The following is a 17629-nucleotide window of genomic DNA, read 5'->3' on the forward strand; positions in this document are numbered from 1 at the left end:
CTACCTAATAGACAAGGAACATTGACTGTGGGACTGTCAGATACCGCAGTCACTTTCTGCCGTGTGATGACGCATCAAACGTGTCACTGGCTATTACCCAGCGGAGCTGTTCCTTCGTCGACAGCTATATGACACCGGGGATTGGGAGGTTTGTCCACCACCCACTTCTGGTCAAGATGATACAGCTGTTTCCCTAGAAGAGTGGCAGATTAAGCAGTAGCACGACATCATGGAAAAGCAAGCTTTGGCCGAGAAGAGATCCCTTATCCAGGCCAAGGCTTAAGATGTCTAAGAGACCCAGATCTTCCTACCAGGACAACAAGTGCTGCGACGTAAACACCTGGTCAGTAATAACACTGGAAGGTTTCACGCAGGTCTCGCATCTAAGTGGGTTGGTTCCGTCGAGGTCGATAAGCAGTTGGGCCATGGTGTCTACTTACTAAAGACTAACCCTCCTGTCAAGGTTGAAGTATCAGAATTGAGGTGAATCACCCAACCGCTGTGCATACAGAGTAAGCCTGGTACTTCCCCAGGTCCACCTGGAGGAGAGGCTACTGATGACACGGCACAATCTGGGTGTGAGGAGGAGAACGCATCGGCTACTACAGAGGAGGAGGCTGGCAGTGAGGCGACACCGATCCCTAACACAGCATGATCCGGTCAAGAGGAGGAGAGCACATCCAGCGACGTCGAGGAAGAGAGAAGATAGAATCTACGACCAAAGTCGACAAGTGTGATAGACTGTTGGAATTGTTTCAAGTTATAGGGGTGATATCGATGCAAGTGTAATTGACTAGCATCGTAATCTATAAGTTTCATTTCCGTATTGATGTTATACACAAATACAATGAGAAGAAGGCTTCCACCTAATCAATACTTGTTTATTAAATTAAAAATTAATACTACAGGACCGGTTTCGACCTTTTTAGGTCATCTTCAGCTGGTCACACAATTACATAAACATATCATGCAATCATAAAACATCAAGAGATCTAACTAAGAATGTCATACGATAACATCTCAAAATTATTCTCATGATTGGGGGCAATCGTCGAATTGGAACTTGATATTCACTGTCTTTTCATGAATAACATACATAAAAACACATTCATAAAAGTTTGGTTTGGGCCGACAACCTTAGATGTTAGGCCCTTTTAAATAAGAAGCATCAGCACAAGCAAAAGTTTGGATAGTTCATAGGCATAAGTTTTTCTGAAATTAAATGCTAGCTTTGTAAAACATGTATGGGTAACACAGAGAGAACATGTGTGCTGATCACAATTTGTTAGTCCTGTGGGTTGCACTTCCTTGTTTCCTGAACCTTCAGTTGTATATTGTGATAGAATCTTCTTGCTCAATGTTAATTTGCCTTAGTTTTTAAAACTAATTAGTTTTGTCCTTAAAGTCTTGATGAATAGACATTATTATGAACACTTAATGATAACGGTAGGGATAAAACGAACACTGAGCAGTGCACAACGTGCTTCCTAGCTATACACAACGTCAAATCAACAACAACAACAACAGTAAGTACCCATATAAACATTCATTCCACACGACTAATAGGCATTCCTAAAATAGAATTACTCACCTTTCACTTTTATTTATCACAGATAATTGTTACATCTACACACAACTGCAAAGGGAAGGAGCCTCTACTCTAGTCAAATGCCATATAGCAGGATTCATCACAGGACCTTATGATTTACCCTCCAACATAAGCAGCACGGATTTTATGTGTGCACGGTTTAAAAATCTACATTTTCTCTTCAAGTCTCAACTAGTTAACACAATCTCATATATTGCTTTTCAACATTCACATGTGTTTTTATGTTTCGTATATATATATATATATATGGTGACACAAAACTCATACATGAGAATCTGACATTTTATAGTGTGATTTATACCTACAATGCAGGTCACTGAATTTTAACACATGTTTTATCCCTACAGTTATCATTAAGTGTTCATAGTAATGCCTATTCATCACGACTTTAAAGACAAAACTAATTAGTTTTAAAAATTAAGGCAAATTAACATTGAGCAACAAGATTCTATCACAATGTACAACTGAAGGTTAAGCAAACAAGGAAGTGCAACCCACAGGACTAACAAATTGTGATCAGTACACATGTTCTCTCTGTGTTACCATACATGTTTTACAAAACTAGCATTTAATTTCAGAAAAACTTATGCCTATGAACTATTGAAACTTTTGTGAATGTGTTTTTATGTATGTTGTTCATGAAAAGACAGTGAATATCAAGTTCCAATTCGATGATTGCCCCCAATCATGAGAATAATTTTGACATGTTATTGTCGTATGACATTCTTTGTTAGATCTCATGATGTTTTATGACGGCATGATATGTTATATGTGGTTGTGTGACCAGCTGAAGATGACCTAGAAAAGTCAAAACTGGTCCTGTAGTATTAATTTTTAATTTAATAAACAAGTATTGATTAGGTGGAAGCCTTCTTCTCATTGTACTTGTTTAATGGACTAGTATAACTTGGAAACAATTCTCTAACCCATGCGTAAATAATGAAAATATTGAGCTTGATTATTACTATTATTATTATTATTATTATTATTATTATTATTATTATTTACGTAGGTATGTACGGACTTTATTTGGTATAAATCGTGGTTGCAACCTTATGTCATGACATGTCTGCTGTATGTATATTAATATGAGTTTATTTAACGCAAGAAAACGTATTTAATAGCATAACATTTATTATTACCTGTAAATATGATGTATAAATCCAGTGTAATGTTGTGCAACACACGGCAATAGTCCAGAGCAACGGATCTTGTCACTAGAGTTGTATAGAAAAATGCATTCATTGTAAGTAGGTCAAACTGTAGGTCTCTTGCATTTTCACCACAATGCGTTTTTTATAAGGTTGGCGAATTCAAAATAACTTTTTCAACGGATCAATTTGTGCAACCTATCTCTAGTTGCCGCAGTTACTTCTCCATGTGATGACTGCAGACACATTTGAATGTCCTCAATAACTGTTACGATTGCTGCGTATCAAAGACATGTGACGAATGAGAATTCCGCGTAGGAAATTCCAGGACTACAACGGAAGAGCATTCAGTGCAAAACCAAGGCTTGTAAGTCGCTATCTCATTAACGCGGCGTCGCAGAAGTACTATAGGCCTACAAGTTTTGTTTTGTACGTCTAACATAGGCGAAAAATTTAGCCATCAATGAGTAATGCGCAATTTACGGTTCAATTTATAGCTATGTATAACTAGAACACCTTATTCCTAAGAATTACAGAGATCAACAAGGGGACTTCCAGCTTACATCAATGTTTACTCAAGCAACAGATAAGAAAGATCTTGGTTAAGTGGATTATAGAATCTCTACCATATGTACTAAACTTTGGTTGTCTCACACGATGCCAGGAATACATTCTTTCAGTCTCTCAGTAAAAGACGTACTGTATAATGTGGACAAATGGTCTCAAATTCTTGAAACCAACATTCATAAAAGGCACTATCATATAAATGAATGTTATATATGCGCCAAAGTCAGAAGAAAAGTCATATTATGCAATATGAACATCCAAATATTCGCTATAAAATCAAAAATCTTCAAAATATGCATTATGCATGAATTTTCTCTTAAAAAGGCCAAAACATGCAAACATGCAGGGGAAAAGAACGGTTATTTGGAATCGTTAAGCCACAAAACGAATATTTGCGAAGTTTGAGAACTGCAACCAGCTTATTTAAAAACATGCATTTACATTGAAAGCTGGGCTCTAGTTATTAATAATATGTTAGGGGTGTAAGGGGTCCTACTCAAATGTCAATCTCACCTGCACATGGTGCATCCTACTTTAGACTGGTGAGGCTCTGGCGACCGAGTGACTAGCGGGATAAGGGGTTCCCCTCTATCATGCCAACGGCTCTGTAGAAAGGCGGAGGAACTGGTGGAGGTTGGGGCACTCTCTGGCCCTTGGGGTGGGAAACTACCCTTAAAGGCAGATGAATCACTTCTGGTCAACGGGGTAGAAAGTCCTCAATGGCGGACTGGGCACATGAGCACTCAATAACTCTAATGGCCGGGAAGGCGGATGAAGGCTGCAGCAGACCTGAATCCTCTAGTCGTCAACCTATCTATGCCACTGGGTAAAGGGTGCGAGTCTGTCAAGCATCGTGTGATTGTTGATGTGCAGCAGCATTCCCACGTTAAAAGATACCACGCACAGGCGTCTTCCAAAGATCGGTTACCAGTGTAACAAGTCCTGTGGCGAGTGGGGAGTTGCGATGGAAGCAGGATTGTGTAGTCTGGAAGCTCCTAGTAACAAACCGGCACGTAGGCGACAAGTGCGTGACCGCCGTCTTGGTTGAAGAAAGGCTGTAAAGCAATTCGTGTGCTGCATTCGTGACTGAGCAAGCCTATTCAGAATCCACTCTGCTCACCCCAAATGTGGAGGGGGCTAGAAAAGGTGCCCTTAACACAGTCAGCCTAAACACAACCCGACTGGGAAGCCGCGCACAGAGGGAACACCACATGCGGTTGAAAGAATAATTTTGGAACTTAGAACATCCGCACTATAATGGACAATGACACGGATAATCAACCAGAAAGATGAACTGCAATTGTATCCCATGAACTGAAGATTTAACACAGACATTGCAAGGGTAAGTGAAAATAGGCCGGCAGGGGAAGGACAGATCGCAGAGCATGGCGGACAGGGAAAGATGTTAATGATCTCCGCATTCATGGAATTGGTTTTGCCATCAATAATGAACTTGTTCCTACACTTGATGAATTACCTTCAGGCATAAATGAAAGACTAATGACCCTGCGCTTAAAGCTCACAATTTATCAGCGAGCCACTGTAATTAGTGCTTATGCTCCAACTCTCACCTCTGATGAAGACCCGAAAGAAGCATTTTATTCCCAGCTTGACATGCTTCTAAGCAAAACACCAAAGGCTGACAAAATCATTCTCTTAGGAGACTTCAATTCCAGACTTGGGAAGGAATCAGCACTATGGCCTGATGTAACTGGCAAGGATGGTGTAGGAAAATGCAATTCTAATGGAACTCTCCTACTCACCAAGAGCTTGGAACACGATCTGGTTATCACCAACACCCTATTCCGACAGAAAGATAAATTTAAGAAATCTTGGCAGCACCCAAGGCCAAAACACCAACATCTAATAGATTTGTCATTGTGCGTGCCTGAGACCAAAGTGATGTCTTAATCACAAGGGTCCTGACTAGTGCTGATGACTGTTGACCGACCACCAACTGATACAATCTGTGATGGCTCTGCATGTTCATGAACAATGAAGAAAACAGATAAAGCTCACTAGGCAAAAGCTGAACGCTGATCATTTGAACAACAATGGTACTAAAACCAAATTCCACAAACTCCTAAGAGAAAATCTTCCCAGTACATATCCTGACAGCGGCGAAGAACATTCGTCCACTTTCAAGTATGCAGTGCTATCATCCTGCGAAGAATCAGTTGGTTACATCAATAAAAAGCATCAAGAATGGTTTGATGACAATGATCAAGAAATTAAGAACCTCATAGGTAAGAAGAGAGAAAAGCACGCATAGCATGACAGAACAACCCTAACTCAGCTCCTAAAAAACAACAGGATCAAGAAGCTAAAGCAGCTGTGCAAAGAGCCACCCGTGTCCTCAAAAATTAATAGTGGGTTCTAAAGTCCAAAGAGATCCAACATCTGGCAGACACCAACAACACCAAGGTTTTTTTCAGTGCCACCAAAGCTACATACAGTCCAACTACTCAGGGTATAAATCCAGTACTGTAACATCGAAAAGATGGTTCTGAACTACTTAAAGACAGCTGCTCCATAAACACCCATTGGAAGGAAGATTTCCATTAACTTCTGAACAGACGAACATATGTGCAGGAGGAAATATTTACTGAAATGCCTCAGCGACCCATGCAGCAGAATACTGGTGAAACTCCTTCTCTTCAAGAAGTTGAAGATGCCATCAAACTGTTAAAGAACAATAAAGCTGCCGGACCAGATGGAATCCCTAGTAAATTCTTCAAGCAAGGTGGCCTAGTCCTCAATGAGCATTTACATAAACTCATCGTCAAAATCTGGAACTTGGAAACCATGCCTGCAGAGATGCAGGAGATAGAAAACAAAAAAAAAGGGGGATAAAACCCAATTCTTGCCAGAATTCTATCTAATCGTCTAGCGCCACTTGCAGAAGGGTGTTTACCAGAGACACAATGTGGCTTTAGACCCAATCGTGGTACTGTTGACATGATTTTCTGTGCTAGACAAATGCAGGAGTAGTCCATGGAACAAAATTGCCAACTATATATAGCATTCATAGATCTTCTCAAGGCCTTTGACTTGGTTAATAGAGATGCTCTCTCGAAAATCTTACCACTAAATGGCTGTCCTCAAAAATTCATAAGATCCTTCGACTTCTCCATAACAACATGTATGGTACCATCCTTATGAATAATGGACCTGGAAAACTATTTGAGCTATCTACTGGTGTAAAGCAAGGTTGTGTAATTGCTACTACACTATTCTCAATTTTTGTTGGACCATACTTCACCTTGTCAAAGGTGAACTACCACAGGGCATAGAAATAAAGCACAGGCTTAGCAGACTGCGTGCCAAGACCTAGTTTTCTACTGCCTGGGTAATGGAACTCCAGTATGCAGATGACAATGTTGTTCTGGGCAGCTCAGATAATGATCTACAGACTGTCCTAAATGCTTTCACAAAAGCATAGAGCATCGGTCTACGTCTCAACATCCAAATGACACAGATATTGCATCAGTCTGCACCCAAAGCCAATGCTACTGCTCCTACCATCGCAGTCCACGATGAGATCTTGCAGAACATCCAAAACTTTGCTTACCTTGGTAGTCACCTCTCAGCAAATGCTAAAATAGATGCTGAAATTCAATATAGTCTGAATTGTGCTAGTGGAGCATTCGGTCGTCTACGACAAGGGATCTTTGATAACCGTAACATCAGTACTTAGACAAAACTTCATGTTTACTAAGCTACTGTAATATCAACACTCCTTTATGGGTGAGAAACTTGGACCACGTACAGGAGGCATGTAACGTGCATGGAGAAATATCATTAGCGCTGTCTGAGAAGGATTCTTAGGGTTAAATGGCAAGATCACCAAACTAACATCAGAATCTTGGAAGAAGCCTGTACCATCAGCATTGAGGCTATGATCATGAAACATAGACATCGTTGGACAGGTCATGTCTTTCTTATGCCTGATTTTCGCCTCCCAAAGCAAATTATGTATGCTCAGCTTAAGGGTGGTTGTCGACACCACAGAGGACAACAAAAGATTCAGGGACATACTAAAGTCAGACATGAAGAAATGCCACATCAACACCACTAACTGGGAAGCAAAAGCAGCTAACTGCCTGGTATGGCGTCATCTTATCCATGAAGGTCCTAAGAACTTCGAACAACAGTGCCGGAGATTTGAAACTGAGAAGAGAATCGCTCGGAAAGAGCGGGTGAACCTCAGGATGAATAACCCTCAACAACTGGATCTTAACGCTGGCAATGTTTGCCACCATTGTGGAAGAATTTGTGGCTCAAGGATTGGCCTCCACAGTCACATAAGAACTCACAGACACACCAGTAACATCTGAGGAAGACTATCATACTCGTCAGCGAGTGATAGCCTATCATCAATAATCTGTTATGTTCGAAGAAATTAAGTCCCTTCATTTAGACCGATCAATACAATCTTTGTACCTTTTTATACCTCCTAAACTAGCATTTTTAAAAAAAAGTTAAGGTGCGTCTAATAATATGGCCGGGGACTGTATGAGTACCCTACTTCAGAAAAAGTTATTGCTCTGCTTCGTTTCGAAGGGGGTCAGTCATTTCTTAAAAGCATTTTGAGATATTTTTAACTGAAAATAACTGATGAATGTTCCTTGGATGGAAGCTTACCACAGAATGACGAAATAAATTCTCGACACTGCTGAAATTGATGATATAGATGTTGATTCCCAAAGGAAATTTATAATACCAATATAAATGGTATTATAAATTTACTCATTCAGGACAAATATTACCAATAATATAAATGGTATTATAAATTTACTCATTCGGGACAAATATTGCAGGTTCCCTATGGGAATCTGCATCTATATCATCTGATGGCCAGGCAGGCATCAATTTTTGGTAATGAGACAAAGTCTCTCATAGTGCATTGGCACTGCCAGTGGCTCCAAGTAGCCTACGCAGTGGCCTCCATGGTATGCACTAGCCATGCATCTTTGTACGTGTGTTATTTACCAACTGATGCGCCCAACTTAGCACAATAGGGCAAAACGCTGGCAACCAGGAATGAGTTAGCTAGAAAAATTTTAATGTCCAATAACGGACCATTTGTATTGGTATTACTGCTGAAATTCCTGCCAGAAGTCAATAGTGTACTAAATACATACATTACAAGAATAAAAACATACGAACAATTTCAACTATGGAGCAAGCAAACTCTACATGAATGAACCAGTAAGAACATGCATGTCACTGGATAATAAAATTCACCAACTTATATTTTCCTCTTTTACTATTGTAATTACTTGTAAATACCATGGACCTAAGGTCAAATTAATTATTTATCGATCACATTTACCTTTTAAGTTAATAACAGGGTTTTAAATTTCCTTCAACTGCTACGAAACACATAGGAAGTGAGAACTCCGTGCAAATGTAAAAAGTTTCCAGAATTATGACCACCAGTGTAGGTTGCTAAATGGCATACCAAACTGGATTAGAGCCAATGTAGCATCAATTACCTGAAATAGGACTGTAGGTACTTATACCTCTACCCAGAATTGCAAAGCAAATCCAACACATGAACTATGAGACCTGCAGTTTTATCAACTACTGCGATGCAATGTCTCCACTTGAAAAAGTCTCACTTGTTTAACATCGTAATGCATGTCTCCAGTAGCGAAGTAAGAGGATCTCTACAATTTGGCGAGAGAAGCTGGTTCTGCCTCTATCCATGATGCATCTTTGTGTGTGGCTTGCATCTTGTCTGCCCTACATACACAGCCGCAAACATCGAAATAATGGTGTGAGGTTTTACAAGTTAGCTCATCTTCAGTGTTCATAGAAGGAATATCAATAAGCAGCAGGTATGTACAAAATATTGCTCAACCTGTTTGCTTTCCATTCTTGCACCAGAATGGCAATGAACTGTTCCATTAGGATAATGCCTGAATTACTAAATATGCTGTGCACGAGGTTTGACAGCTAACCTGATCATCAGAATGAGTGCTGGAAGTCTGTCTTGTAGAATACCTACAGAATATGATGGGTCAACATACGACACAGTCGTAAGTCTTGGAGAATTACATTAACAAGCACAACTATAGGCATGTGACTGCCCAAGGAGGGTATACAACATAATGATATGTTATCTGAATACTATTGCCACATTCCATACTTTCGAACCTGTGCACGCCGTTTTTCTTTTTACCACAGCAGTCAATTTTATGAAACTTAAAAATGCTTATGATTATGTGTGCTGATATTACTTGTTAAGTTTCTTATTTTCAAGTATCACTAATTCCAGACTGGAGGGTCACCTAATGAAACATTAAGCCAAAAAGGAACAAGGATACTGACCTCTGCACTCTCTTCCCTTTGTTATGTTTCTCTTCAAATTTCTATACTTAACCACTTATAGGTCAATCACTTTTTCATAGCTTGTAATTGTTCACTAAGGCTGAGCTCAAAGGAGTGAGGGAAGACACAGTTCTTAATGTTTATAAGTATTGATGATGCAACGTGACTCCTAATAGACATAGAGGATAACTCAAGAGAACACTATTCTTATAAATTTTCCTTCATACAAGCAGTACATGTATATTGCTTCATTCCAGTATTAGTTCATATCACACATCAGTAGATGTCTTACGAGTGGTTCACAAGTCACTGAAGTTAGAAGATAGACATTTTAAGGATACATGCTGAAAAATATTTTAAAAGAATACTATCAAATTCCTTCCATAAGCTACTAAATGGTAGTTACAGACATGAGTTAACAGTTGCAAACTAAGTTATCATATGCATATTGGAGATGACAGGGACAAATGAGGTACCATACAGAAAGAGACAACTGCAAATGTGCACAAGCAAGCAACCAAACCACACTTACTCTGAAATATCATCAGTAACAGGATGAGCCTCTCTGAATTCATCCCATGCTTGCTCTTTACCCTCCTGCTGCTGCTGTTGTTGCTGCTGCTGCTTTTTCTGATCCTCTTGTAATGACAAAGCCACCAGATAACTAACAAAAGATGATACATTGACTGGACAATACTCAAATGAACATTTAGGGGTTCTTATTTAAAGGACAAAAAAGGACCATAACAATGATGGAAGTTAACAGTATATTATCTTTAAATCCTTTATGTCATAAAATTTAATACAAGTAATTTTGATTCACACCAGTGTGGAAATAAGGCAAATTGTTTTACCAGCTTCACTCAATTTCCAGTCCTGTCACCTGAATATTAATCTCTCAAAATAATCATCATAGGATGCATTAACTTAAATGTACTACCATAAAAATGGAAATTATTACTAAAATATTATTATAAACAAACAACAAATATTGAATTGTATGCATTATTTCACTTAAGGTGAATTTAAAAGAATAAACAATTAAGCAGAAGTTAATAAAACCTTTTTCACCACCCAGTCTCTCATTCTTCCTGTAATGGCAGTTCACACATTAATAGTAAGCTATCCTCTAAGGTTACTATAAAAAAAAATTATTCCAAAGAGCAAAATAGAGCAGTTAAAGTGTGATTATTCAATTATTCAATGATGAACAGTTTCAATCTCAACAATACGTTTCCTAGAAAGTCAGATCTCAAAGAACGTTACTTTTCTTGTTCAAAACATTATTAAAATCTTAAACATCCATACACAACAGACTGACATCAGAACACAACTTGAAAATACCACCACTGTTAATCAAGGTTCAGATTAAGCTACTGAGGAAGGGCATTTACAGCTGAACGTCAGCATAACACTCACTTCAAGAACAGTGAAGAGGTCTGTCAAGAACATATCAGTTCTGTTAGTATGGATGATGTCTCATGTTCTCTTCTTGAATGTGTAACAAATTATTAGAGGCCAGAGTTGGGACAGTAGTTTTACATGAAATTAGGCATCATCCCAACATTAAGCTCCAGTAAGCGAGGTAAACTCATACAGCATATAGAGCAGGATACCGGTCAGTGTAACACTACTGGCAAAGGATGCTCTAAAACATCCCTTCAATCAAGACATGGAATTCTTAATTTGTAAGGTCTGCTGATTAAAACTTAAGAACAAGGATGGTGAAAAAATAAAATTAGCCCTATCATAATGAGAACTGTGACTCCATAAAGCTACCCACAAAACAACAGTGAGGTTTCCTGATTAAAACTTAAGGATAAGGATGGTATATAAAAAAGAGAAGAAAAGTAACCCCATCACAACAAGCACTGTGACTTTAAAGAACTATAAGCAAAACAACAATATCATTTCTTTGACTTTACAACAAAAAGTTAAAATACTAAGCCATATTTAACTCAGGTTAGGAATAATTATTGCATAGAACATCATTGGCATTACTATAAATGATATACTACAGAAAACAAAATCAATTTAGTACAGCAGCCCATTGAAACAATAATATATGTACACTAAACCACATAAACCACATAGACCAACCAACCAACCAACCAACCAAAACAACATAAAAGAATCCACCACATTAGAGATCCACCATCACCATAAATCTCTACAGTAATGGCCATAAAATGGCTGCATATATAGTATCTGGCCTTTAGATTAGAAATCAACGAGATCAACTTTCTAGATTAGACACACAACATATAAACAACAAATAGACCAGGAAATTGTTTCTAGAAGGTAAAGGAGCAGCTATCTTTCCAATAAACAAACCAACCAACCAACCAACCAACCAACCAACCAACCAACCAACCAACCAACCAAGTTACGAACAAGATATGTTACATGCTCCAAGACTCAAAGACTCAGTTTTTTTAAAAGCCTTTTCCATGATCAGGAAAAGATGTTCTTAACAATGTGTTGTTAATTTGTGTATCTTCGAAACCTTTGTCTGTACTTTAATCTTGAGCTATGAGCATGGCTGAAGATGTTTTCAAAAGAAAATGAAACATGTACTGTTTTTAAATAGATTAATGTTCTTTTAATGTAAGAATAATCAAAGATTATTAAAGTGGTGGAAAGATGGAATTTGTTAGTTTGTTATTTGAGTTTTTTTACATACTAAAATTCCACCATGGACCAACATGTAAAACAGTTAGAAAATTTCTGGATCCATTGTATCATTTGTCAGCCATGATTCAACTCCTATTACAATATCAGTCAAATTACTTAACTCTATTCCCTTCTTTACAATACTTCTACAGTTCAACAATAACATTTTTATGCCATCCCTACATGACTTCCAGATCCCTGTACCCGTATCACCGCTCCCTAGTACACACTTTTTTCAAATAAACTTCCTAACGTACCACTATGATTCAAGTGAAAGCCATCTGAGCGCAGATTCGTATCTCCTGCCCACCCATTTGGATCTGGAAATCTCACAACCCGTTTCCAACATACCCACTCCATAGTCTAATTTAAATCCCCGATCACCTTCCAGTCAGTATTCCTCCTACATAGTATTCCACAGTGTTACTCCTACCTTGTATTCCTCATTGCTAAGTGCGAGATAATGCGATCTGTTCTGACAGTGGGATGTAGTATTTTAGATGGTATAGGCACTGAATATAGGCGACAAATTAAAACTTGATCCCGTGCTACCCATCATTCACCACAATCAGCTAAATGCAGAAAGACTGTTGTTTGTTTACTTCTCATGGAGGACATAGTCAGATGGTCCACGAGGCTGCCAACCTGTCTAGTTCGGAGTTGATAAGCACTAATTTGGAAGGTGAATTAAAACTTATTTCTTGCCATGCGGACAGTATGCGCTGTGGCTGTAGATAATAGATAAAAGCCTCTCGAAGGGAGTGTGGTTCCAAACGGGGCCACTGTTCTCATGACAGATATTGGCCTAGGGCAAAAGCAGTGTATCTATTTATTTGTGCTTTTATTTTGCCGGGGCTGGTAACAGAATCTAATTATCACTACTGACGGGAATGACGTCGCATCCCATTTTACGCTTGCCAATAGGAATGAAAGTACCTACTTCAGCAATGGAGAATGGTGATTGCTACTCTGTATTAGGTTATAAAAGCAAATATATTTCTGGAGGTGAGCTGGTGGGTTCCTGGACATCGTAATGAACACCATCTCTATTCTGAAAGGAATTTGAAGTAAAATTGGCATAATTTCTACTTCCTTATGATGTTACAAACGTTGGGTCAAATTTTGCCACTGATTGTGTATAAAATGCAGTACATCGAATCCACCTAATGCTCGCTACCTTTTTTTAAAATCACTAACCAAAAGAACTTTCAAGCACATTTGCTTTTTGGAATACACAAACAATATTAACCGAGAACAGTTTTCATAATTCCCTTATTTCGTTTCCCTGAATGGCACTATGTATAATAATATTCGGTCCATTAATAACTGTAGTAAGGTGGTAAGAGTAGAGAGAAAGCATATTTTTTTTGTTTGTTATTACTTACTTGGATTTAATTAGACTTCTTTTGTTTAATGCACAAAATGTGTGAGCTCATGACTACATTAAGCATAAAATAAACGGTCTTGTCTTTGATTCCTATGATTGAAGGCAGTAGACAGAGAACTGTTCCTTCACCTTTTAGAAGCAATTTCTTGCATTATTTGTTGTTTAAGTGTCATGCGTTGATCTAGAAATCAGATTTCAGCGCTGTCTACGAGCCAGATACTATGTTTGCTTCCATTTCATGGCTGGTAATGTAAAGGGTTTACCCTGATTGATGGGTCTCATGTGTCAGATTCCTTGATTTTAGCTTGCAGCAAAATTTTGTGCGGCTGAGTGTATATGCATGCTTTAATTAAATGAAAGAAAGCAGTACCAATTTAGTAAAGCAACCCACTGAAGCAATAATGTATGTACATGCATGCCTGAGTTGAGTGGGTGAAGGTCACAAGGGTTCCATTTATTAATTAATGCTCTCCCTCTTTTACATAGGTATAAATTAGTAAGAGTTTGATTTGTTAATTTCTGCTGATGCAGGAGTAGCATTTCTAATTATGTTCAATTGTTCATGGGCCCATCCATAAACCTTGAAAATATCTGAAGATAGGGACCCTTGAATATTACTATAATCTTTACACAGTTTTCTTTAAAACAGCAGGAGTGCTGTCTGCCTATTCATGAAATATTTGAAGTCACAACACAGGCTTTCATACAGTTGTAAAATCTGCAGAAACAGTTTGTAACGAAAAAACGTATCACAAAAACTATACAATCCTAAAAATTTTCTAGAAGTTAATTGACATAAGATATTGTTGTGAGTTTTATAAATGTCATGTACAGTATTAGAATTAAACAATTTTTAAGTTTGTCTTTTTAATTAAGTGCACCACTAAAAGCTTCCATGTTCACTGAACACCCACACAAAGCATAGCAATTAGAAAGCATTCTACACTTTAAGGAAAACTCTCTTTATTCATTCCAATACACAATCCACAAGCTATACAATGATAGGTCCACATCCTTCACCATCAGTCTGTTTCATGCACACTTACTCGTGAGATATTTGCTGATCTTCAGAAACACTTTTGTCTGGTAAATAAGAATCTGATAGAATTGGTGGCACAGTCATAAACTTACTGTCCACAAACTGGCCATCGCCGTCGATACTACTCAGAGTTTCCCAAACCACTCGTGATTCATGCAAGAACCCTTGATCAGTGACCAAGAGGAATAGCTCATTCTGAAACAGAAACATCACTTATTCAAACTGAAAGCAATTATGACAGTACACATTTCCAAAAGGAGAAAATCTGTACTAATATTATAAAGAGAGAAAGTTTGCAAGTTTGCTAGTATACGGAACACGGGTTTAATTCGGCTGGAAAGGCCCTACTCACCAGCAACCACTGCCAGTAGTTTGAAAAAAATTGAAAAATGAGTACCAGAAAATGTCCATACGTGTTAAAAAGTGGTGGTATGCTCCGGTGTTTGTGAATATTCTATAGATAAATATTTAGTACATGGAAGACAAAATGAACGAAAAAAAAAAAACCAGGCGACCTCCTCTCCCCTTTGTCAGCAGCCAACACCATTGCATTATCTGTGGCAGTGTGCGAATGAGCATCCAGCTCAATTAATGACACTGACTCCAATTAAAAATGTTCTCTTAGTGAAAGAGTAATAACATTCCACCAACATCAAGCTCAAACTGCAATATAAGCTGCAAAACGTGTGTGCAAGTGTGACTAAATGTAAACAATAGAACCACTGGAGCGGGCAAAATGACTGCCACATGTTTTTCAAACTCTATTCTGACAACAGTTTTTATCGTAGGATATTGAGCTACAGTGGCTTTTCCCAACTAGTGGTCAGTTTCATCCATAATAAATATAATTCACTTAGCATCATTGGATGGGCATTATTAACGAGTGTACCTACAACTGCCGGAGCGGTCATTTACCACTGTTTAAAAATGTATTTTAACTCCTGTCTACAGCTATCATTGAGATATAATCATCTGCACATAATTATACTAACAGCATTGGTAATATTGAAAGATAACAATGGAAATCTACTATATTATGAACTGTACAAGATTTGTTTGCTCTGTGTTTCCAGTAGTGTCGTCATTTGTCAGCATATCACAGTACACTATATTATGTCTCGTAGATCGCAACCTCTAACCGATATAGAGTTGCCGAGTCTATAGCCCGACATTCCAGAAGATACGTCTGATGCGGAGTGTGGTCCAGATACAGAAAACCTAGGACAAGAAGCTGCAGATGAAAATTACTGCCAATCAAGTGATCACACAGAAAGCAGTGATTCAGATCACGCTGAAAGCCGGATTGTTCAGGGCAAAGGTAAGTTGTTGTTGGTATTATTATTATTATTATTATTTATTATTATTATTTTCTGCCTCCGTAGCATAATAGTGCTATTAACTGTCATTCTTAGAGGCCCAGGTTCAATTCCTGGTACTGCCAGAGATTTAAGAATGGAAGGATGGCTGGTATGTGGTTAAAATGGTACATGGAGCTCACCTCCCTTAGAGGTGTGCCTGAAAAGAGCTGCACTATCTCAGGATGAGGACACAAGATTGATGATTGTTGTTGTTGTTTTAATGGGCCCAACATCTAGAGGTCATCGGACCTACACAAGATTATTATTATTATTACAGTAAAACGTGCTCAAAGCGAAACTTGAATGAAGCGGAAACTTGTCCACTACAGAATATTTTCTTGGTCCCGGCGAAGCTTACGGCGTTTTAATGTTCTTACTTTTGTACAATACGAAATATCTTCAACACTGAAAAGGAAATGAAAAATGAAGGAATTCTTTAAAATCTACCTGTACAATGCGGAAATATTAGGGACTGATGTAGTCCTGCGTACAACATTTGTGTATTTCTGGTGCTGGTATCATCAATGTCATTCTTTGAACAAACTGATGCACGTGTTTGGAGAGAAATAACACAGATGGTGGAAAGAACGAAGTGTTTGAAAATGCACTGGCAATATCCAACTTGTGTCAAGCAAGAAACAGGCAGGGAACTTCATTCGAATTGATGAACAACTTATGACACACCACATCAATCTGGATAACCAAGCGTCATGCGTAAGCAGATACGGGTAAGCTCTAAATAATATTTAAAACTACTGTATACTGTATCATGTTTTGTGTAATGCAGAAACTTATCTAATTTGGAAAACAAATGTTGGTCCCTTGAGATTCCACTTTGAGCTAGTTTTACTATATTAGCAAGCAAATTGGCTATGTGGTTAGGGTCCCGCAGCTGTGAGCTTGCACTCAGAAGATAGTAGCTTTGAACCCCACTGTTGGCAGCCTGAATATGGTTTTCTGTGGTTTCCCTTTTTCACACCAGGTCTGTACTTTAATTAAGGCCATGGCCACTTCCTTCCCACTCCTAGCCCTTTCCTATCCCATTGCCGCCATAAGACCTATCTGTGTTGGTGCAAAGTAAAGCAAAATTCCTTGATTTATACCACATTCCAATTGTTATAATGTCACGTACAGGCTGAGTACTGACGAGTTTTCAATTATGACTCGTACAGCCGTAGAAACTGTAACCAGTAAAACACTGTATCAGGGAGGATGCGTCGACCAAGATAAAAGCCTCCCAAGGTCTGGTAATATGTTGTTAGGTACTGATGAACTGCATCAGATTTTTGGGAAAACTACACATGGTAGGTTTGCTCGCCATACCATCTAGAAAGAAAATCCATGACCTACTCCATATTCAAAGCAGCGTGTTTCTTACAACAGTGTACTGAATGTATGGCGTCCTTTTATTGACAAATCAGTATTGAAACAGATAAATCAATGTACAGAAACAGAGGCAGAATGATAATAATGAGTAACTATTTGTACTGAGAACGAAAATATAATTAT

At 38.4% G+C, this 17629-nt stretch overlaps 1 protein-coding gene across 5 annotated transcripts in view; it reads right to left on the reverse strand.

The window, feature by feature from the left end:
- LOC136864136 (ubiquitin carboxyl-terminal hydrolase MINDY-2) overlaps positions 1–17629 on the reverse strand; it is a 424681-nt gene that overhangs the window by 152995 nt on the left and 254057 nt on the right. For all 5 annotated transcript variants that reach the window (XM_067140761.2, XM_067140760.2, XM_067140762.2 and 2 more), the window contains 2 exons: positions 14770–14957; positions 10196–10327 (listed from right to left, as the gene is read on the reverse strand). In XM_067140761.2, the coding sequence (XP_066996862.2) occupies positions 10196–10327; positions 14770–14957 (320 nt within the window). The remainder of the gene's footprint in view (positions 1–10195; positions 10328–14769; positions 14958–17629) is intronic.

This window comes from Anabrus simplex, chromosome 2 (assembly GCF_040414725.1).
Source record: "Anabrus simplex isolate iqAnaSimp1 chromosome 2, ASM4041472v1, whole genome shotgun sequence".
NCBI lineage: Eukaryota > Metazoa > Arthropoda > Insecta > Orthoptera > Tettigoniidae > Anabrus > Anabrus simplex.